At 43.4% G+C, this 25,018-nt stretch overlaps 1 protein-coding gene across 1 annotated transcript in view; it reads left to right on the forward strand.

Annotated features, from left to right (window-relative positions):
* Positions 1 to 25,018, forward strand: part of Flo1 (flotillin-1) — a 91,327-nt gene that overhangs the window by 21,532 nt on the left and 44,777 nt on the right. The window contains exons 6-8 of the mRNA XM_050194884.3: positions 1,357 to 1,452; positions 11,691 to 11,810; positions 24,398 to 24,658. Of these exons, the coding sequence (XP_050050841.1) occupies positions 1,357 to 1,452; positions 11,691 to 11,810; positions 24,398 to 24,658 (477 nt within the window). The remainder of the gene's footprint in view (positions 1 to 1,356; positions 1,453 to 11,690; positions 11,811 to 24,397; positions 24,659 to 25,018) is intronic.

Raw genomic sequence — 25,018 nt, forward strand, 5'->3', positions numbered from 1 at the left:
CCTCCATATGCTGCAGTACGTGTGCTTAGGCAATGCTTCCTTCGGCTTAGGTTAGTGCACTGTCCGTCTTCCCGTTTTCTGCATTTGCTCTATCAGCATGAAAGTGCCGACTGCAAAAACATGCCAAGTTCATCATGATGCCACAATTAAAAGGAAAGCGATCACTTGCGCTGAGACGGACGGAAATCTGGCCACATCACAGGCGTTTGGAGTTCCCAAAACTTGCGTGCGGGACTGACGCAAACAGGAGAGGCGTTCTGCACTGGTCGTTGCTACGTACGGTGTGGCCCCTATCTTTGAAAGTGATCTGCAACGGAGACAAGAGTCTGCACATCTAGGCGCACCATGCTGTGTTCTCGTCGCTTAGTTCAGGTTGGAGCGGGGGAGGCCACACAAAGGTTAATTCTCTCGCTCCTGCTGCTGCACTTCCTCGCTCCAGTGTTTTGATAGTTTCCTCGGTCATTGAGCGAGACGTGTTCACGTTTGCTTGTGTGCGCGTGACACCATGCTTGTTAATTTAGCTAGTCAGTGAATGTTTAAAAGTTAACGGCCGATAAAACTACTATCCTTATTTTTCGTATAGCTGTCTACTAATTTGCAATCGTAATCGATGCTTCGCCTTTCGGGTGAAACTGCGACTTTTTTTATTTATCACAAGTTTAGTGCATTGGGCGTAAATCTTTCTTTTTCCAAATGAAAGTTGTATTTCTGTATGAAAGAATGTGTGCGGTACTGTAAGGGACTTTTCTTTCTTTAGGTCATGGCAAACGGGTGCACATTACAATCGAGAGCATTTTTTTTTCCTTTTTTTGGTCGCGGAAAACACGTGCACGTTACAATTGAGGGCGTACTAGAATAGAGTAAATATGGTATGTACCAGTAATCAGGATAGAGAAGTCAATGGTCATCACACACAGTGGAAAGCACATATGTTTTTCAATGCAGATACCCATTTGGTAACTTTTCACTCGTGTAGTAATCATGCCCCTAAAAACTCGGGCCGAAATTCAGGAAGAGCAACCTTTACTCAAAAATCTGCTTTACTCATGTGGTTTACCCAATTTCTTCTGGTCATGTGTGCTTATAAACACAATGTTTATGCACATTTGTACACAGTTGGCATGCAGTCCTACACTGTTTCACAAAAGCAAATACCGAAACATTCCTGCTCAAGATGCCTTACTCTACCTACTTGCACAAAGCATACACAGGATACATATTGCCAAGCTGACATTTCCTCTATAGTTCAACATGGTGACCATGGAAAACGCTCGTGCATTTATTAACAGTGTACGCTCTTAATAGCTCTGTACTGGTCGCTTCTTTTTTTTCTTCTCTCTCTCCTTTTTCTTTCAGGGCTATTTGAGGGCACTGGGTATGGCCAGAACGGCAGAGGTCAAGCGAGACGCCCGCATTGGAGAAGCCGAAGCACAGAGGGACTCTCAGATCAAGGTGATCTCCTATGGCTTGTATTTAGAGTGGCCCTGCTATGTTTACTTTTTCAAGAGGCATGTGAAATGTAGGATTAGCATACTTCAAAGACATGAGCTTTAAAATGTATGCAGTGAATTTCAGCTGGGTTAAAAATTGCAGTGCACATCAATATAAAGATAAGTACTGCTTGTCACGCCACAGGCAATAGTTCACATGTACAATCGAACCCACTTATAACGATACCGGTTTTAACAATATATCGGTTGTAACAATGAGAAGCTGCTGCACAGTCATCTTTTGTGTGTTTTCCATGGTGAAATAACCCACATATTACTAGGTCCTGATGTGGCATTATCAGTTATAATGATGAAGCCTGGCTGCTGAGTGTCCGAGCCGAAAGGTAGTGAAATGTGAAATCGTTGAAGAAAAGAAAAAAGAGAAATTCGAGCTGCTGCACGATGGGCCGCTGCTCCAACAGCCGCCATGCGCTCATTTTCCAGCCATCTCCGCGCAGCTCTGTTCCTTTGCCCTTCCACCCCTCGGAACATGAATGGGCTGTGCCCATAGCTCTATGCCGCCCCACCCTCCGAAATATGAATGGACCACACCAACTGTGCCACCAAGCAGATTGCTCGCATGTTGCTCACTGGCTCCTCATTCATCCTGTACTCCCCCCGCAGCCTCCCTGCTGCCGCTGAGCCATGCTCCCGCAAGGGTTGCAGAAGATAGTGCTAGCCTTTCCTCCTTCCCTTAAAAACCACTTCTCTCCTCATTCAGCGCAGTTCTGCGAACAGCTTAATCACTCACGTTCGTCATAGTTGGTTGTATCGAAGTCATTCCTGGCCATGCGGTTTCTCATCCTCGCTTGACTCGCTGCCAAAACGGAAGATGGCTGATCCACCTGCTGAGCATCGGCAATGCACGACGTTGCCAGTGAAAAGAAAGGGCGTGGCTATAGATTTGGAAACTAAGTGCTTCTAATTGATGAGATGACCGTCGAGAATGTGCTTACATCAGATAGCGACGGCGACGATGACACGGTTGGGCAGGCTGCCTCAATGTTGTCCTCATGGGAGGCTCGACAGATGATTCAGTCTCTCCGGGGCTTCATTTTTGCGAGGAACCTTCCGCTGCACTATGTGGAGCACTTGGATGCCTTGGAGAAGGATGTCAGCAAGCTTTGCGTATAGCACGCAAGGCTGACAAACATAGGCCTTTCTCGTGCAAGCCAGTAAGAAGTATGTGGCAAGATGCTTGTGGCGATCTCTCCTCACTGTTTCTTATGGATTTCTCATGCTGACAGGCTGCCGCGGCAGCCTTCCCGCAATTTTTAAAAGGCCCTTTCGGGGCCACCAAAGCGCTGCCTTAGTGGTGCTCGCATATCGCTTGCCACCCGTGACACCTCTTTGCAGTTATAACAGTGCCATTCTTTAACACCGACAGCCGCAGCTTGTTACGTGCGATCGGAGCACCCAGGAAGCAGTTAAACAAGTGAACACAATCGGCAGCCAGATGAAGGAAATAGACGGAGGATGGGAAGGGGAATTAGCATCCCCGTCATTATATGTAGTTTTCTCACATCAGCTCTGCCATCCCCTTATTTCGATTTTTTCATGCAACCCGGTTATAACAGTTATTGGTTATAACAGTGGAACTTTTGTGATACTTGAATATTGTTATAAGTGGGTTCAACTGTACCAAGTTTTTGGGTAAAAAGTCTGTACAATGCTGTCAACTTACAATATTCACAACCTGTAAATCTGGTTACCCCAACTGAATACTATACAGTGCAATCCACTTTAAATGATATGACTGGCAAGTGGTGCCTACAGAACTTCACCTATTCAAAGTTTATACGTCGAGTGTAATGAACCCTCCTTACAGCAGCGCCGAGCATTACTCACTTTTTCCTACGTACTAAGAATTCAGTCATCACCGCAACACATATGCTACAACATCCTGACACAATGCAACTCACGCCTACACTATACAAATAAACCGAACATGATTAAACCGCTTGTCCTGCGATATGAGGAATATGTTCGGAATTATGACATTCCATGCCGAAGTCCTCCAGGTTGCCAGAAAGCCAAAGCGTTTGCCCCCGTGGCACGACTTTCAGCCGTTGTGTGACTGGACATTAACACATTTAAAGAAGAAAGACACCCCACCCGAACACATTACACAAGAATTCCGTGCACTTCAGGACTAATATCAAAATAACATGCAATATTACACTGATGGCTCTAAAACGAAAGAACACGTGGGTGTGGGGGTCGTAACGGGAAATTGGGAAAAGTATTCGCTTGCCACAACACGCCTCTGTTTTATATGTGTTGTTGTTAAAAAGATTATCGCTGATAAACACAAAAATGCAGTCATATACAAAGATTCTTTAAGCACACTGAAGGCTCTACATCTGAAATCTGAGTGTGAACCCCTTATTGGAGACATTTTAAACCTGGTGGCTTTTAACGAATACGAGAGGTCAATTCGTTTCTGCTGGGTCCCAAGCCATGTTGGGATACCGGGTAACGAAGCAGCTGATAGATGTGCATTGATGGCAGCGCACAAAGACACTACAAACACGACACTCCCATATAATGATAGCATCCGTGCAATTAGAAAAGCCTTAACGGCAAAATGGCAACGCGAATGGGACCGTTGTGCCGACAAGCTACATCTCACGAAACCCATAGTTGGCGAATGGAAGTCATGTTGTCATCAGGAGCAGTTTATCGAAGTAGTTTATGCAGACTACGCATTGGGCACACACACCTCACACACAACTACTTACTTAGGAAAGAAGACACACCAACATGCGAGAAATGTCAACAGCCACTAACAGTTATGCACATATTACTCACATGTACGCAGACTGAAACACACAGACGAACACTTTTGCACAAATTATATCAACTACACATACCTTTACACCCTGCTCTAATTTTAAGTGATGATCCGCTAGTCCCATTATGTGACGTCCGTAAATTTCTAGAGGACACTGGATTTTTACATAAAATATAGATTACTAACACAACCTTCTCCTTCATAAACTGGATTTTAAAACACCTCGTGTTTGGCGCAGCATAGCCTTAGCTGCTTTTGCGCCATTAAACCCCATTTAACTAACTTTAAATGATATTCTATATATTTCTAAAAGTCTTGTCAATGTGGAAAGTGGAATATTTGTAGAAGGTTGTAGATAAACACTGACTATTGTGATATTTACTCTGCCAAACCGAACTTCACATGCTATGTATTCTGGGATGTCTGATGCTGTGGCACTTAATAATGCTGAGGGCAGGTCTCTTCGAACACAGATCGCTCTGCTCAGTCCTGAAGATCGAAAGGATGTATAAACAACGTAGTTAGCTAGTCTAAGTGTTGTCTACACCGGCCTCTGTAATACATAACACTGGAAAGAACTGAGCCACCAGTCTTCTAAAATCCGCACTCTTAGAGCGAAGACTGTTCGCACTCCACTGGAATCTGGCGACATTTTGATAACAGTTAATCATGCCCCACCTGTGCTGTGGTTGATGTAGTTTTGCAATATCACTTGTTGCATCGACAATATGGGTTTGACCTCCAGGAGGTTATTAGCCTGTGGAATCACTGTAAAAGCTTACTATGCTATCAACTTGCAGTGTGGCTGACACTGCAGTGTGTCACAAGAGATCTTCTGCCTTTTCGAAATGTGCAGAGACAGGTGTACCAATGATTGCTGCTTCTGCATGGGTACAGTGATGCCTATGTGAATAAGCATCAGAACCCGTTGTAATTGCGTAGTGGCTTTGGTGTTGTGCTGCTAAGCCTGAGGGCACGGGATCAAATGCAGGCCACAGTGGTCGCATTTCAATGGAGTGAAATGCAAAAACTCCTTTGTGCCGTTCATTGGGTTCACATTGAAGAACCCCATATGGTCGAAATTAATATGGAGCCCTCCGTTTATGGCCTGCCTCATAATCAGATCATGGTTTTGGTGTCTAAAACCCCAGAATTTAATTATTAATCAGATATGCATGCGAAGCAGAGTGGCGGGCTCAGCAAAGAAGTTGACAGGTGCACCTGGGAGTGTGAATATTCTGTAAGTCCACCTAGTCGACTGTCAATTTCAGCTGCTGCTGATTGGCTGGAACTGAACTACTGTAGTGAACATGACACAGGCAAAAGGAGAAAGTTGCTCCTCAAGTTTTATGCGAAATGGACAGTCAACTTGGTCAAATCTTACAGAATACACTATGGCCTATTGTCGCCAGCCCTATCGCTGTAAAGTATCACTTGTATTCTCGACAGTGAATTTGATGTAGTACATTAGTGGAATTGGAAGCATATTGCCGGATTTTACAGTGAAACCTCGTTAAAACATAGTTGGCGGGGTATGTGGATTGGATATGCACTAAGCGATATACTTCTGTCAAAGCAGTGTAATATGATTGTGGTGAAAGTAAACTCAAACTAATTAACCGACAATGGCAGATGAGCAGTTATAGACTTACCGACCATAAAATAACTGTCTTAATTCTCACTCAAACACACTCAGATAAGTTTTATTTGCAAGCTAGCAGTAAAAAATCTGATGTTCGCTTGAGGACATGAAAACCTTGCAACAAAGATGGCATCTTCATACTCAATAAGGCCACGAGCCAGTTTCTTTGAGGCCCCATTTCTTTGCGAACGTGGTCACGATGGTCAACGCATGTGCCGCGTCGGACACAGAAGGGCCATCATAGACTTGCACGTCGTCATTGGGGACGACGTGGAAGCACCAGAACCTATCAGAGCAGGAAGCAAGTCGCGGCCACCAAGTTTTGACGTCACTATTGGTGGTGAAGCTCTGTGCACCGCAATTTCATTAGCTATAGTCTGCACAAGCATTTCGCCGATTCCACACTTGTACGCTCTGAAAAATAAATTACTACTCACTAACCGTTTGGCATGCGGTGTAAGGGTTCGAGGATGATCCCACCGCTGGCATCCAGTTGTAAGAGTTCTCGGACGATCTCGCCGCTGCCACCATTTGTAAGGGTTGTAGGTCGTAGGGAGGAACTAGGCAAACAGGTTTTATTTACATATTAACATTTGAACAAGAGATACATTCGACAGTCTAGCGTGACTAAACATACAGCATATGAGCATGAAGCTCCAAACACAGCCAGCACACTGCTGGTCGAGCACGATGACAAGCACGCAGCTCACGAGCACCCCTAGCAGCCGACAAACAGCCGCTTATAAACACTCAGTGTTGCCTAGATCCCTAGGTGAGGGAAATATTCGAGTCATCGTAGCCGGCCTGCCTTTGAGGGAAGGGGGAGGGGGTTTACACGCACACATTCCGCACAGGTTTCACTGCCCCCTCCGAGGTGAGACGGGCCCCGCAGATCTCAGGGCATAGGTCTTCAAAGGCGTGTCTTATTCCCCGAGCTGACCCCCGCAGCGTGGTCGCCGGTTGTCCATTGTCTTGCGTCCTGTAGTCGCCACGAGTGTCGGCAGACTGTGACGAATCCTGGGGCCCACGTACCGCAAAGCACCCTTTTGTTAGGGAAGCTCTTTTGCTGCAGAGAGACCATGTCGGCGGTGGCGGGTACAGTAACAATAGTTGGTCCACCGATTGCGTTTAGTCACAACGGTGCCGAGGGGGTGTTGAAGCGGCACCTCGAGGTCCCTGTGAAATGAGTCACCGCAGCAATTGTGATAGGCTTCCATGGTTCTCTTCAGGGAAGCTCGCAACGCTTGCAGCTGCTGGCTGAGAAAACTTGCATGTTGCCACCTCGGCAGGCCATTCCTAACAGCGGTAAGCGACTCTAGCTTAAGTGGTAAGCCAATACGTTATGTTCAATGGTGGCAGGGTGCGGGATTCATTACGACTATATTTAAACCTGTATTACTTACTAAGCAGGTACGTATTAACCCTTTGACGGTCAATGACGTAATATACAGTGCCGCGAACAAGTCCGAAAATTGTCGATGCTGTATATTTACGGCGCCGTCTGTACGTTTAAAAAGCGCGCTAATTTCCTAACTTTTTCTTTTCAGTCATGTGCTGCCACTATGTGGGGATACGGGGAATTTTTCCCGCGCGCCTACCTCTCTCGGTTTTCGTTGCATGGTTTGTTTTAGCGCTAGTTTGCTCCCGTGCATCTATATACTACCGCTCGCGCACTGGTGTGCGCGCGGGCGGGCGGCCGTTTGGATTTTGTTTCGTGGGCGGTTTCGGCTTTTTGCGCTTACGGAACTGATGGCTATCTCGTTCCTAATCGCTCAAAGGGCGACTGCTTGTTTCTCGCTCGTTTAGTGCTCACAGGGGTGCGCATAGGAAGAATGCCGCCGTGCATGCATTTCCGTTTTTCTTTTTTTTTAAGACTGGCGAAAACTAATTGCCCTAGCTGGTTGGCGATAAGGTGAAGATTAGAAGTTTGTCACACGTGTTGCTTTTTTTGATGGGCACACAACCAATTTTCTTATGTGCACGCACCTACGCAATTCGGTTACGCTATGGACATACACAATTGTGTAAGAGCAGGAACATTTGAGGCTTGCGAAATATTCTCGTGTGCAGATTTTCAAAGCCTTGAACTATGTGCATAACAATGCATAACATTTTTAATTCTGATAAGTTTATTTCCTTTATTGTTATTCATGAATGAAGAGTGCATATGTACCAACGCAAAAGATTTTTTCTCACTTTACGGTCAATCTAGAAAAATTCCGGTTAATTTTTTTTTGAAATAAGTCCCTAAGAAGAATCGGAATCTGAAATAAAAAGAATCTAACCTGGGCGGTCGCATATGGCGGAAAAAATCGACCCTCAAAGGGTTAATGAGGTTTTACTGTAATAACGAAAACACAGTGCCAATCTGTTGCCTGCAGTCACTGTGTTGACTCTGCAGGCTAAGTGCTGCAATCATTCACTGCGTGCACAACCAGAAATGGCATGGGCCTGAAGAGGCGCTCACACAAATGCATATAGCAGGTGTCCCAGCAAAGTATGTTTGAGTTCAGTTTCAGTTTATTATTCATAGAAGATATGTAGTTGGTTGTTAGTAGTATACAGGTGAGGGTCCCAAATTCAGACTGCAGCGGGACCCTTGGTTAACAAGATTGGTACAAAATGATTAATTAATACAGCAGTGTAAAATTATGCAATCTATAAGTAAATGAAAAGTGAGCGAAGTAGTGAAAATGAATACATTCGATTTTATACAAGGAGTCATACATGTAAAATTAAAAAAAAAATTCGTACATTACCAATCTAAATTGTATAAATCGATTTAACAGATGAAGTACACACTTTATATACAATGTAAATTAATCAGGACAACTAGTTATACAAAATGAAATTTTAAGTTCATATTTGAATGCATGCAAAAATGTTGATGTAAGGGCATGGGGTAAGCCATTCCACAATTTAATCGCCGAGAAGGAGGAAGTGGTTGTGCCATAGTTCGTGTTGCATTTAGGTAATAGAAAGTTGAGGTTATGAGCAAACCTAGTGCTATTAGTATTTGTGAACAACCTAGAGTCTATGAATCGGAATGCGAGCTGGTAAGTAATTTACATAGCGATAAGTAAATTAAATTTAAACAAGCCAGATATAGGAAGAATGAAGTTAGCTTGAAGGAGCAGAGCATCATTAGAGTAAAAATAACTGTTCGTAATAATGCGAATGGCCTGGTTCTGAATGTGCTGTATGCACGAAAAGTGTCAGTTTTATTTATTTCTCCATGAAGTAATGCCATATGTCACCTATGTACGAATGCAAAGTATAAAGACAATAAGGCGTGAACAGAAAAAAATTAAGAAGATTTAATGAAAGCTCTTATACCAAAAGTAGTTTTTTGCTTAACATAAGCAATATGATTATTAAACTCCAAGGTAGGATCTAATTTTATGCCAAGCAAAAGTTGCACAATCAGCCGCTGGGATTAAACGATGGTCTATGGATGCTTGCGGTAGATAAGGGAGAACTGAGATGTTTTAAAAATCGGGAACTGAGTTTTAAGCGGGTTCAAAATTAGGTTGTTTAAAGAACACCATTGGATAACTTTGGTCAATTCGTTGTTCAGCTTAGTGATTAGCGTTGTTAACGATTTGTGCGACATATGCTATATATATGCAACATATGTCATATGTCGCCTTGAAGGAGACAAGTCCACTTGTCGAAACGTTGGCTCTTGCTTTCACCTTGTTATCGTTTTGCTCGTCTTGAATTTCCATCTTCTGCCTTCCCCGTGTTTTCCTTGTTTTTCATAATAAAGTCGCTTACATTTTTTTAGGTTATTCAACAGATTACTATATTTTTATACCTAAGTTTTAGACACACATCACATGGCTGTTTTTTTAGTTTTTCTGTATAGATTATCTTCCTTTTGCATGCTAGTTAACAAACCTTTTGTTAACCAAGGATTATGCGGAAATTTAAATATTTTCTTGCATTTGACAGTTTTAGTATTTGCATACACAGCTTTAAGAAACAAGGAGCAGAAATTCTCTAGTGCTCTTTGAGGATCACGCAAGTTCCTAATGGAAGTCCAGTCAGTATCATGAATTGTATTCTTAAAGTTGTCCTGATTTAAGCTAGATGTAAAATGGCACGTGTTATAGTGAGGTAGTTTTGCGGTGGAAGTTACAAGTACGGGAAGATGATCAGTGATAGTTGGCAATGTGTGCTTAATTGGCAACTTCTGCTCGCAGATTGTACTAGATCAGTGGTGCCACGCAGCAGCAGGTACCGTGTTTCAAAAAAGTGCCACCGGTTCTCACTTACCGTAAAATCCTGAGATAGCCCACCTAAATTCGAGAGAAAGTGAGTGAAAATATGAGGTGGGCTAACTTTCACTGTTGTGGGTAACTTTTAGGTTTGTAATTATCAGTAACTTTAAACCAGGAGCTTGGTCAGGAGTGGGTTATCCTTCGGGGGTTGGGCATCTCTCAATATTTTACTGTAGTAGGCTGTTGTACAAACATGCACACACGCACTGGGAAATAAGTTCATGCATCGTCTGCTCTGCCGCTGTGCTTCCCTCCCTTAGTTAGGGTAGCCTACACTAATAATATAGCCCACATCAGCATGGCTTGTTTAGCAGAATTTCAGTTTTATCTTATCTGAAACACATTTACCAAGAGAAAAAAAAATTGAAACTGAAAATTTGTTGTAGCCAATGCTTTGTAATTAAATTCTTGTTAGATTTGCTTTCTGCCTATCTATTGCAAAAATTGATGTTGCTGAAGTAGCTGACTGTCATGAACAATATTGTTGTAAGCTATTACTATGAAATGGATTGCACAGTACCTGAACTGAGCATTAACCTTGTAATGCTGAATGTATCGTATGTGTGTATCTGACACATTGAGTTTGATGCCTCACAATGCTGACTGAAGAGCAAGAAATTTAATGCAGAGCCCATGTTTCATGCATCTCAATCCTATGTATGGGGTATCCTGGTAGAATGCAAAAACATTGCTGCAACATAGGAGCTGCTGCATAGTTTAAAAGTATTAAGAATTAAGCCTTAAACTGAACGTTCAAACAGCAAATGAATGGAAAGATGCATTATGCATTAGTCAAAGTACTAAATTTCACAATTTATTCTTGGTTTAGAGGACAGATTCAGCTGAGTGAAAATGAACCTTGCCTTTGGTCATGTCACAAAAGCAGACAGCAGCCATTTAGACTGCATGAAAGTGAACACCAAATCGGGCACACTGCAGGGTGTTATTTTAGACTTCAATCCATAATATCATTTGCCTAGAGGTATTTGTTTATTTGTTGCCAATTTCCTCTGAAAACCAGTTACACCGAAGTGAGAATTTGATCATTTTTGTATTGGATGAAAATTATGTTGTTATATGCAACTTATTTTTGCATCATGACAGTGAAAAAATTTATATTTTTAATGTGACTTATAAGTGACGTAGATTGTTGTGTGGTTTGACCCGCCATGGTTGCTCAGTGGCTATGGTGTTAGGCTGCTGAGCACGAGGTCGCGGGATCGAATCCCGGCCGCGGCGGCCGCATTTCGATAGGGGCGAAATGCGAAAACACCCGTGTACTTAGATTTAGGTGCACGTTAAAGAACCCCAGGTGGTCGAAATTTCCGTAGTCCTCCACTACGGCGTGCCTCATAATCAGAAAGTGGTCTTGGCACGTACAACCCCATAATTTAATTTTTGTTGTGTGGTTTAGCAGTAGATGGCTACTGCATGTGCAGCATGTTAGTGCAAACAGTAACTCCAGTACCCTTGTTTCTTAGGAAGCCCTGGCTGAGGAAGAGCGCATGGCGTCACGCTATCTCAATGACACTGAGATAGCCAAGGCTCAACGTGACTTTGAACTCAAGAAAGCAGCTTATGACATGGAGGTTAACACCAAGGTTAGTGATGATTGTTATCTAGCTTATTTCTGGTGCAATGATATGCCATTGCACCAAACAAAAAGCATAGTAGCCATCAAGCCCTCTAAATGTTGCATTTTTATCTACCACGATTACACTTGACCTGTCAAGGAGCAGCTGTTTTTTGTTGCTGAGACATTAGTTTGAGCCTGGTTTGATGCCCACATTTTAAGTGCCCTAGAACACCAGCTGAGATCTGAGCACATTAGCTTCAAATGGTTAGTCTCAGTGCACTGATGCCACTTGTGCATGCCAGATGCCATTTAGTGCAGCGCCTTTTGCATAAGCTGCTGAACTTGCTCATGAGACTCATTGCACTTGATATGCTCGGTGTGCAGTGGTCTATATTTTTGGTTTGAGACAAATATGGTTCGTTATATCCATTGGTAGAGCAATTTTACTTCGTTAAAAAAGTACTGACACAAAATTCGTTGAACTCTGTTTTTTTGTGCTCGATGAGCAGCTATTGACCCAGTGATCAGGCTAAAGAAACGGATTTACTTCAGCATATGACGATTGTTTAGTTATATGCTTGTATCTCATGACCAGTCGTTTCGATTTTGGTGACACGTGAGTGTGCAGACCTATGACTCACACTAGCAGACAATCTACCATGCCATCTGTGTTCCTGTTTTGTCTGCTAGTCTGGTGACAAACCTGTGCATTGCTGCACCATTTTAATGCTTGATTGGACAGAAGTGCACTATGCAGCATGATCTCAGCATTAGTTTACACGTGTCCGAAAACTTCTCCCTATTTGTGGTTTGCTGGGTAACCAAAGCAGTGTACGGCAGGCACAATGGTGGTAGTGACATCTGGTGATGCAGTGCCTTATTAGAGAAAACACAAAACTAATACTGAAAGTTGCATATTCTAACTGCTGGCGTAAGGGGTTGGTATGTAATCGCATAAGGGTGATTCCACAACAGATCAAATATGCATGTTCACTTGATTTCTTTGTTTTGTCTGATCTTTTTATGTCATGTAGGAATATCCAAATTGCAGGGAACTCAAATTTTTATTCCTAAAAAGCGTTCCCAGCAAGCCAAAAAATATATTTCAAGATGGCGGCGCGAGCGTCCTCCCATTGCTTACCACAATATTTTCCAATTTCACAGCTGAATTAAATGCAAACTAAAAACATTGTGTCAAAAACCTCCTCTCATTTTAATACACTTCACAGTAAATTAGTTCCATGCATTTTGTATGCTGTCCACAAATGAAAAAAATGTTAAAATTCCGAACATGGCCCAAATCAAAGATTTTATAACTTTGATGCATGTTGGCACATTTTCTATTTCACACAGAAACTTGAAAAAAGTGTCAAACATAGAATGTCTTTGCAACATTTATACAAAATATTATCTTCCTACATTAAACACAAGAGACGAAGAAAAAATAGTTACAAGTTCTTCCCAAAAACTCGATTAAAAAAATAAATTGAACGGCAGTTCTAATTTTTGAAAAACGTTACTTATGTCGGGCAAAACGTGTGCGACATGAGTGCTTTATTCACAAAATATGGCATATACATACACACGCGCGCAGCACTCACTCACGCACGCGCGTGTGACACACACACACACACACACTCACTCACGCACACAGGGTCCTGAATATTTGGTTGCGCGTGTTGAAAAAAGATTTCGCGCTCACCGCTGCACCGTTCTTGCTCAAATTTTGTAGAACGATTGCATTTTGGTGTCGGCTTTGTTGAGCGTGCTGGCTTAGTGCCGCGATGACTCATTTTGTTTTGTTAACATTTACTCTTTCAAAAAAAAGAAAAGGCAACAGTTGCCACAAATGAAGGAAGGTTTACCTAGGTTTTTCATTGTGGCAAGAGCAGACCCAAGAGAGAATAAGCTTGGCACTACTTGTCATGCTCAAACAAATTTAGTTCGTGTCCTTTGCAGTTAGTATTTAAAAGGGTTTAATCACCGTCAGCTGGCTAGCAGCAGTTCTCACAACGGACAGCGCATGTCTGCTTCAGTGCTCATGGGCACACATCCACACATGCCATGACTGAATTCCCAGCACACGCAGCACTGACTCCACTCCACTGACTCCTGCCAACGATGCTCCTCGATGGCTGCAGCAGGCACGTGAAGCAGGGCCACATTCTTGAGGTTGCCGCCAAGTTGGGAGACCTTCTCATGTGCCGACTTAATGGAAGCGGTGCTTCCACACCTCGGGTTGTGCAGGAGAGCTTGGTGCTTAAGGAGTCTACCCACACCGTCACAGGCATTGTTCCCATGCTCGGTAGCCTTGCGGGTGTATACTTGAGTGGCACAGCTATTTTTAAAATGGCTTGCTGCACCATCACTGACGTAAAAAAAGGAAAGGCAACTAGGAAATAGTGCAAGGATTGCTTACAAATTTACTGTAAAGCATTAGGCGCAGCCAAGAAGAAATATTATTTGCGGGACTTGCCCTCACTTATTAGGAATAATCTGAAAAAATTCTGGCAAATAATGTCTCCCTATAATAAGTCTGCTACAGTTGCCGACCGTTTATTCGGACCTCACGGGGACTGCGGAAATGTCCGAAAAAGCAGATTAAGCAAAAAAAAAGGAAATCCTTTATTTCCACGCGCTTATTCGGGCTCGGCAGTAGGCTTGAAGAAATCGTGAATGCGCCGTTGCACGCTGTTCCGTTCGCGCGCAATCAGATAAGCCTGAATCTCGGAGAGGGTCGTACGGTCACTATAGGCGGCTGAAAGCACAGTCATTGCTTGTACAGGCTGCGCATGCGACGGCAGCGTAGCACATAGTGCGTCATCTTCCGACTTAGTCATCGTTCGGCGGTTCAGTGGAAACCTGACGAATGATCTCGCCGTCGTCGAGTTCTATGCATGTCAGTACAGCAGTACCAGCACCTGTGAAACTGTTAAATGAGACGGTGTCCGGAATCGCAATGCAACCACTGCGCAGGTCTCGGCAGAACATTTTCGGCGTCAGTAGGGAGCACATCGGAAGGCGACAAATGCTAGGCATCCCTGCACTCGCCGCCATTCCCCAGCGCAGTCTGCGCGAGCACTGTCAACGCCATTAGACACTTGACGCAATGTTTCCGTATGCCGCGTTGCATCACCACAACTTCAGCACAGCACACAAAGCAAACATCACCATGCCGTCACGCCGACACCAGTCGCACAAACGAAAAACGTGGCCTACTCGCAGCGTCGTGCACGAAGAAAGAAACAAATCGGCTGCTGGATTGCCTTTATGTGGCTTACTAAGCTGAGACTGGAACTGATGTAGCTACGAACCAGGCAGAAACAATGATGATGAGCGGGGATTTGCAGGAGCGCCACTTCGTGGGGCAGCAAGGAGGCTCCGTTCAAAACAAAAATGGCATTCAGCAAGTCGAACCATGCACCGGTCAGTCGGTGCATGGTGCTCTCTATCGAGTTGGCTCAAGGAGTCTCCGAAAAATCAGACGAGAGGTCACAAGGTGTCCGAACTTTGGGCAGTTATACATTAGGGTCTATGGGGAGAATGGCAGTGCCACGAAGCAGACCGAATAATCGAGCATGTCCGGATTTTTGGAGTCCGAAAAATTTGTCGGCGACTGTAATCTCATTACGATGCACGATTCAAAACAATCTCCGCTTTCTGATGAAGATTCTGTGGTTGCTTTCAATGCATATTTTGTCTGTTTTTATACAAGACGATTGTTCCAATGTTCCATTGGTTCCTAAACAGCCCTTCCCTTTCATGGCTAGAATCACCATCACTGCTGAAGGTATTGTGATCCTCATCACGAATCTTAAGGTTTCTACTTCATCTGGCATTGATCACATCAACTCTAAAATACTGAAGAATACTACTGATATTTCGAGTCGCTTTCTGTGTCTCCTTTTTACCAGTCTGTATCATCAGGTGAGCTGCCTAAGAACTGGAAGATTGGTAAGGTTGGTTCCCCTATTTAAGTCCGGTGACAAGCACTCGCCCTGTAATTATTGACTCACCTCACTGACATGCATATGCAGCAAATTACTTGAACATATTATAGCTTCTCATATCTATAGTCACCTTGAATCAAACAACTGTTTTTCTCTATTAGCATGGCTTCAGAAAAGGCTACTCATGTGACACTCAGTTATTTGAATTAGCGACTGACCTTCAGTTTAACATGAACTCTAACAATCAAACTGATTGCCTCTTTCTTGATTTCGCGAAGGCGTTCGATACTGTACCTCATTGCCGTTTAATTTCCAAATTGTCTTCCCTTTGTATTGATTCATTAACGCTCTCTTGGCTGCGTAATTTCTTGTCTTCGCGTCAGCAATTTGCACTGGTCAACAACATTTCGTCTAACCTCTGCGACGTCAGGTCCGGTGTCCCCCAAGGCAGTGTGCTAGGTCCATTACTTTTTAATATGTCGACTTGCTCGCTAACCTTTCATCCTCAGTTAGGTTGTTCGCTGACGGCTGCGTCATCTACCGCAATATTAAATGTTTCGATGATCATCTTACTCTCCAAAATGACCTTGAACTAACCTATAGATGGTGCGTAACTTGGCAAATGTCCCTTAACGCCTCCAAATGCAAATTCATCTCATTTAGTCAAAAGTGTGTTGCACTATTCAGTGTTCCACTATTCGATTAATAATACCATAGTTTCGGCTGCTCCATCATACAGATATCTCTGCATTTATCTTTCAGTCGCTGCGAACCCGTGTGATCGCTGGATTGAGGCTTCATTTTGTTATGCCCCATTTGGTTATACAGACAGCCCACTATAACAACATATTTCACATAGTTTACTCTCAGCGTTTGGTTACCTTTCACGCAAGAAGCTGGTTCGGGAGATTCCATCGCGGCAACCGCGCGCAGTGGCGTTCACTGTACGTATTCGGCAAAGAGATAGCGTCTGTAAACGATTCTGTGCTTTCAGTTTGCCCAAGATTATTATATCGACAGTCGAAAACTTCCCTCGTTTTGAGAGTACCTACATAAATGTCCAGGAGGGCTGCTGCGTGGTGTTGTTATTGAGCGCCGTAAGCGAAACGTATGAGGAGTGCGCCGCGTGATCCCTTATACTACGCAAGGGAGGTGCTTCCGACAGATAGCGACTCCGTAACTCCTCACCACCAATAGTGACCGTACGACCCTCTTCGAGATTCAGTCTTATCTGATTGTGTGTAAACGAAACAGCGTGCAACGGCGCATTCACGATTTCTTCAAGCCTACTGCCGAGCCCGAATAAGTGCGTGGAAATAAAGGATTTCCTCTTTTTTTTTTTTTTTTTTTTTCTTAGTCTGTTTTTTCAGACACCTGTTTATTTGGACATTTCCGCAGTCCCCGTGAGGTCCGAATAAACGGTCGGTGACTGTATCTGCGTTGCCATGACGCTTTCAATTTCTGCCAGTTTTCCCTTTCCGTAAGATCATGGGCTGAGTTTGTGGAAGAGAAATGGTGGCTTCAATGGTGAAACATCAGAAAAAATGTGGAGGTATCTGTTCAAGTCATCAATCGCTTCGTCTCGTCTGCTTCATCACGGGTGTCACTAGATGAAGACAAGATTTCCTTCAGACGCGTAAAGCAGTGCTGGCAGACCTCGCAGGTGTCGCGAACATCCTCAGCCTCTGGCAGTAGCTTCCGCAGGAAGGCAATATCCAAAACATTTACACAATGAAAGTTTTTTTCTTGGCAATCTTCTTCTTGTGAACGAGTGAATAATCAGCCCAGAATACTTGGATCGAGCTATGAGCCGCATGCATCGCGTGTAGTGAACAGCTAGACCAAGTAGAAACATTTATACTGAACAGCACCACACCCTTTCTGTCGCTTTTTCTGCACCGCTGTCGTGAGTGAGCCTTTCATGAACAAGGCCATCTAAAGCTTTTCAATGTGAAAACGTGTAGGCCACGCTCATTATAGGACAAAGGCTGTCTGGCACCACAAGTGACCTTTGCTGTTCTCGGCGTGAGAAAGTGCGTCAGCAAGGTGCTGACAAAACATAAATTGGGCAACTTCGGTGGCCTTTGGCTCAGTCATGCTGCACTGCACTTTTTCGGACAGCTGAAATGCAGAGGTGAAGGTCAAGGTAAGAAAGGAAAATGTTATCTGTGAGTGACGCTGAAAACATTTAATAATGGGAAACTAAATGAATGGCTCAAGAAATGACTCGGATAAGTTTTTAAAAAGGTGCAGTGAGAGTCACACGCGGTGGTGCCAAAGGAGGTTCCAGTATGCATTCCACATGAGTAGGCAGTGAAGTAGCACTCCATAATGGCACTCCTTTGCTTACGGATTAGCCTGTCTTGGCACCGCTTACAGGTGATTTACTGTGTGCACCAGGCAGGTTTTGGCAAAGTCAGCCACAACATGCACTCACGGTGTCTTGCATACTGTTTAAAAGCGAATAACGGAGACGTGAGTGCCATGTCCACAGAGCTTGTAGGCTGCAAACTCGGTACGCATTAGCGCATTAGAGGGCAGCAGCCCCCCACCACTGCACACACTAGACAAATAAATTCTGACAATATATTTTTGTTGAAGACAAGCTGCCCTAGCAAAGTTCTGAAGCTGCAAAAAAATTAGAACTAGAGTTGCATACAATGCAAACCAATAGACAACCAGCAAAGGTACTGAAGCCAGCATACTCATCATGGGCAAATTTGGCCCATTATATCTTGTGAAATAAAGCAAATCAGGAAAAGTATAATGCCCACATTTTGCACAACATAAGCAGACTTCCATCCAACATTTTTTAAGAAAAATTGGGACAGGAGTTTTCTTTTTCTTTTTTGAAGATGACCTTTTTTTTTAAAGGGACACTAAAGGTTACCAGAAACTCAGGGTAAAGTGGTAGAGCAATGTTCTAGAACGTCTCAGGCGTCAATATAATCGCGAACAGAGCTTTAGTAACCGAGAAATTGAGGTAAATGCATGACACGATTTGAGACCCCCCAGCGACATTCCGGTACTAGCCCGATGACGAAAGCACTCCTCATAATTTGTGTTACTAATACTCAACTACTCGTATTAAAAATATCATTTCGTTCGATTATAAGACGGAAAAAAATGCTACTTGTCTACGTCTATTCGATTTTTATAACATTTTGACGTTACCCTTCAGTAATATGGGTGTTCGAAAGGTTTCGTTTTCGCTCGACTCTGCGCCGCGCACGCTTTTGAGTTTCAGTAGTTTCGTTATCGCGTCGTGCTGTGAGGGTTCTGCTGGCTCGCGAAACTTTCATTTGGAACAAGCAGCGAGAATGCCACGTCCATGTGATGTCGTGGGAAGCCCTCGTTGCTTTCCCACTCCGGAGAGCCGGTGTCGAGGCCGCCGTCGTAGTACGCAACGACGCCGGCAGTGCGAGCCCTCAGCAGCAGGTAGCGCTCGTCGGTGCTCAAATCGCTGAAGTTTAGCCCACCATCGCGAGCCAATCTGTCGGTGTCAGGGTCCATTGCGACGAGCGTCGAAGTTTGCGTCATAGAATGAAGTACCAGCTTATGGGCGTCTTGCGCTGGAGTTTGAGGTATAGTAGCGGCGCCTGGTGGTGGTGCGGGAAACGACATCTGGGTCGTGCCAGCTTGGGTCGTATTGAGCCCTGGCTGTGGCGAAGCACGTTTCTAGGCCGAGTTTTGCGTCGATTCGCACTTTTTTATGCCCTATTGCGAGTGCGAAAAGGCTCGTCACTTCTCACAGACCATGCCGACCACGCTGCGAGCTCGCCGCAGCCTATAGTTTAACGAAAACGGACTCTCCGCGTGCCGTGGGACGTAATGTGGGACGTAATTCGTTTCTCCTTCCGCGAGCCACCATACTCCCGCTTTCGCTCTGCTGTCGGCTCTGTCTTGGCTCTGTTTCTGGCCGCGCGTTTGCGTTTTGCGCAGAAAAGCCGTAGCGCCGTCTGCAGACGCCGTTCTACTCACCGATGGCGCAACGTCACTGTGAGACCATGATGTCAGTACTCCTCGATCGGAGGGCGGGCGATTTGAACTGCGCTAGAGGTACGCGGATGCTTCAGAACGCATTTTCTCTTAAAATAAGTCTCTCCTTGGCACGAAACAAGCGTTTCGAGGTTTCTGTGATGGTATTTCAACAGTCCACGTTGACTTAATAGTAACCTTTAGTGTCCCTTTAAAGCATGTTTAACAACATTTTCTTCTCTTGTGTTTCATGTAGGAAGATATATTTCTGGTGTGAAATAGAAAATGTGCCAAGACTCGTGAAAGTTATAAAATTTCTGATTTGGGGCAATGTTCGGACCTCTTTTTTTAGATTTTTTTTCAGCATAAAAAAGATGCATGGAACTAATTTAACGTGAAGCGTATTAAAATGAGCAGAAATGTTTTTCGAGGTATTAAATATTGTGGTAAGCAATAAGGACGCTCGCGCCGCCACCTTCGCATTTTTTTGGCTTGCTGGGAACACTTTTCCGGAATAAAATTTTCAGTTCTGTGCAGTTCGAATATTCCTAGATGACATATAAAAAACCAGACAAAACAAAAATATCAAGTGGACATGCACATTTTATCTCGTGGAATCTCCCATAATCATAGGCATACCATACATTTATGTAATTGCTTTTGACAATAACACTACCAATTATTCGAATACATTGTACAGTAGAATCTTGTCAATCCGAACTCCAAGGGGACAAATTTATTTAAATAAACTGAAGTTTGAACTAAGGAAATTCGCTTTAAATATAGCGGCTGATAATTGTGTGGTACAGCACCCAATACCTGAACTGTCACTGGGCTCACATTGAAAAGGTCCTATCTTTCCTCCATCAGTGCACGACATGTGCAGGAAGAAGCCTAGGTTATTATGAAGTCCAAGTGCGATAAGATTGTGCCTTGCGCGCCGTTTTCTGTGGGTCTAAGGGAAAACATGCGAAGGCGAGCAGAGAATGATGGTGGCTTGATGCACGCCGTACTCCTGCATGCCAAATGTTCGAGATAACGTGATCGAGCAAGCGCTAGGAGTAGGACAGAAGAGGCATTGGTGAGGCGGGCTGTAACGTAATCAAGTGCGAGCTGGGGGCTCCTTTCTGCTCCTTTAAAGTCCTGATAGGAACGGAAGGCGTGTGCTGCTCTGCTTACTCTTTCTGCCTCAGCTTCCCCTGGCTCTTTTCTCGTCATTTTTATAGAATGTGACATTATGATAGCTAAGAGCACATTGAATCCGAAAAGCAGGGTATGGGAGAAAGAGTACCATTGCATGGTTTTCGTAGTTCAAATTCGCGAGAGTTTCTCTATTTAAATACATAGGAATTTGCCAGAACCAACAGAGCAGTTAGAATTATCCATGAAGTTGAATTAAGAGAGTTTGAATTTTTGGGATTTCACTGTAGTTAGGCAAATCGTCACAGGATGTCACCACCACTGTTGCCTATGTTGCCATGGCACCAGCAACTTGTTAATCTGTAAACGGTAAGAAGTTTGGATGTATGGTTCATGTGTGCACGTATGTACACTTTGTGTGCGGTCACTGCAAGAAACCTAATGCAAACAATGCTGAACTGTCTTCCAAATGGCACCACAAGCCAATGATGTTGCACATCACCGAAATCAATCGTCGAAACTCCTGATGTAACATTTTTTACAAATAGGACCTTTGCTGATGACTGCATCGATAGGTGCAGCTCTTTCCAAGTCGTCGCTCTCACGAACTTCAGTATTAGATTAAAATGTGCTTTAAGCTGTATGTGCTATGGTTACTTTATAGATAATCCCTATAAGCTCATAGCAGTGTAATTTACCAGTTGTTTCAAGTTGTTTCTTTTTTTCAATACCCCTTTAAAATGAGGTTGATGGATTTCTATGGGGAGTTCAAGGGGATTTACTTTGTTAAGTCCTATTTCGTTACAAGGTTCCAATGCATAACACATATAAAAACTATTACACAGGTCAAGACTAACAGCTAGCAACTACAGTTAAAAACTCTATTAAAGGAAGCGAGGGGATGTTCCTGGCTATGAGGTCCCAATGTTCTACTGTGTGAGGGAAGTAATTGTACTAGTACATAGATAGTAAAGCATAAGATGAATTTTTATAGGGACTATGTATGTGTAAGGAACAGTTTAGCAAAAGTTAAGAATGTTGTCTTTGACAAGCGACAAGAAGACTTAATTATGTTGTCCAAAAATTTTAATGATTCTATTTCGCAATGTGTGGAAAGCGAAGTTAAGTTTAAGAGTTGTCATATCTTCAAACGATGAAGCAAACAGCCTTTTTCTTTTTTTTCACATCGCACTAGTGTCGATGCTACGTCAGGTGTTTCAAGACCAACTTTGGTATAAAATTTGTATATCATATTTCTCATCCTTCGTACTTACCTAGTGTCATCCTTTTTTACATGCAAGAAATGTGTGGTACGGTTTTTACTACTTCAAAAGTATGTCTGACTTTCATGACTTTCACAGTACTTAAGAGCCCTATCACACACAAATATTTTGCACCTATGATGCAAAACACAACCTGCCATGTGGGATGCCATTACATGTAGGTAGGGCTCTGAATCAAACAGGTGCTATTTGCCTACATAGCTATTTGTACCAATACTACCTAAAGCCGGCTTCACATGCAAGCTACTTCACGGTGGCGGTTGCTGCCTCTGAGCAGCACTGCGGTGTGCAGACGTAGCTTCATTTCACGTGCTCCCTCTTCATGCAACGCCCGCCGCTAGCGATGAATGCCACTTGCCGAGAGCACCCATGAGCAGTAGGTTTCCATGGTCCCCAGAAGCGGTGCTGAATCTTCACTTATCCATGTTTCAACACATGTAAGATGCATATTTCTTTTTTCTCCAAGACTGATCTCAGTGCTTCACTTTTTTATGTCAAAACAAACTGTAGTAATTACCATAAACTTCAGTTTCAGTTCTTGTTCTAAAGCCTCTCCCAAATTACCTTCATCTAGAACAGTCGCAAGAGGATGGCATCAAAATATGGCGTAAAAAGAGTACAAAACGGGTCTGTCAGCGGCTCTTGTTCTCCAATGCCGCCAAGCATTCCGGGTGCTTTCCAGGCGACAGGCATGCAAACAGCATTGTGACTGTGCGTTGTCAGCTTTTAACCAAACTCTTGTCCCTTTTTCTTCTATAGGCATTCGAGCAGAAGGGTCGCGGCCTCTTGGTTCTAGTATATCTGAAGTTGGCTTTAACCGAAAAAGCACAAAACCAAACTTTAAGCCCCTACACCTATACAGTGAAAGGGAAGAAAAACAGCTGCGTGTGCCGCGAACAAGAAACATGGATTGCCGTTTTTTCCCCTGTATCCGTGTCCATAGGGGTCCCACCACACATAAAAAAGGCAGATAATGAAAGCACAACCACCCACAGTTTATTTAGGACACAAATACAAGCTTCAATGAGTTTGTTCGTCACTGGTTGTCTGCTAAAAAAGCATTGCCAGCTCAAGCGCACGCGAGATCCTTCACATGCTGACACTGCTGCTGTCATGTGCTCCTTGCATCACTGTTCGTGGACGCTCCGTCATTGGTCGTCGCTATGGAATTTTTTCTAAACATTGGTCGTCGCTCTAGAATTTTTTCTAAACATTTCAATTTCGATCGCAGTGGCGTACACCGCTCGAAAAACAGGTTAGGGGTGAAGAGGTCAGTTCCCACCACGGCCACCATGCCGTTTCTGAGGTGAAATTGCTTGCATGTGAAGCAGGCTTAAGACGGGCTGTGCTGTTGAGCTCTGTTCTCTCTGTACACTCGAGTTTTTGTACTTGAACATATTCTTTAATGCTTTTTATTCCTTTAGCTATCATCTGTTCGGATAATTATGCTCAAACCATACGAGTGTGCTGAAGGAATGCTTTGATTTTAGCCGTTTTTAATGCTTAGTTTGAACATAAAAAATGGTAAACTGCACATGCAACATTCTTTTAGAATTCTAATATAATGTGCAAGAATTTGCTGAATTAGAGACATTCGTACACTTTTTAATTAAAGAACTTGAATTAAATTGTTAAAAATATTTCAGTTAAACTCTATATTCATATTCTATAACTAAATCTTTGCTGTGACGATTAGCATCTTTTATTGAATTGCTACTAATTACATATTTTTGTACTGAATTCACTTGTTGAGCCCCAGACAAAATACCACTTGAAGTGGGAGGCACAAAAGTAAAACAAGGTGTTTAACTACATTGAAAGTTCCATCAGTAAGTCGAGTGTCAAGATTGTGCAATTTCTTGATGCAAATTCCATTCATTTAGCATAAAGCATCACAGTATGCTTGGGGAGCTAACCATTTTGTAGCAATAGATTGTCAATGCATGCCAGTGGCTTGTGAATGAGTAAGTTCCTTTTGAGGGCCATTTGTTATGCAATCCTTAGTTGCGACTTGCTGTGTAGGTTCAGAAGTGCTATACTGATAAGTATAAGGTTTGTGTCGGCACAGTAGCAAACTTACCGTTTCCTTGTGTGACTTTCCTCCTACAAGTGCACTTGAATACAATAGTCACTAAATCCTATTTTGCAAGAGAAGTTGAGTGAATACACTAAGCATAAAATTGACTGTCTATTTGTGATAATGATAGGTGAAGAGAATGTGACAAAATAACTTGATTGTTTTTTTTGTTTCCGACATGCAGAAGGCAGACAGCGACCTGGCATACAGCTTGCAAGCAGCCAAGACACGGCAGCGCATCAAGGAGGAGCAAATGCAGGTGCAGGTGATTGAGCGTTCCCAAGAAATCCAGGTGCAAGAGCAGGAGATCATGAGACGTGAGAAAGAGCTCGAGGCTACTGTGCGCCGACCTGCTGAGGCTGAAAAATACAGACTCGAGAAGATGGCGGAGGCCAACCGCAACCGCGTCATTATGGAGGCTGAAGCTGAAGCAGAGGCTATCCGAGTGAGTGTCCTTTTGACTACCATGTTTTTACCAATGCAAGTATTTTTAAAGGGGCGCTAAATAAAAATACTTAATTGGTTTAGAGTGATATGTTCTTTGAAAGCTCTATATTTGTGAATTTCACAGTAATAGGATGATTATTAGATAAGAAGAATGGTCACTTTCATTTTTTAATATTGTATTCAAATCAGAACATCAGTACATCACTGTCATGTTGCAAAGTTCAAAGTACTTTTTTTTTTTTTATACTCCGGCTGTTTTAACTCTGCACAGGTGTTCAGACTTGCTAAACTCAGTCTTTAGCTCTTAATAGAATACAATCTGGTCCATCTTTATTTGATGAAAATTAACTAAGCCTTA

Source organism: Dermacentor andersoni, chromosome 1 (assembly GCF_023375885.2).
Source record: "Dermacentor andersoni chromosome 1, qqDerAnde1_hic_scaffold, whole genome shotgun sequence".
Classification (NCBI taxonomy): Eukaryota; Metazoa; Arthropoda; class Arachnida; order Ixodida; family Ixodidae; genus Dermacentor; species Dermacentor andersoni.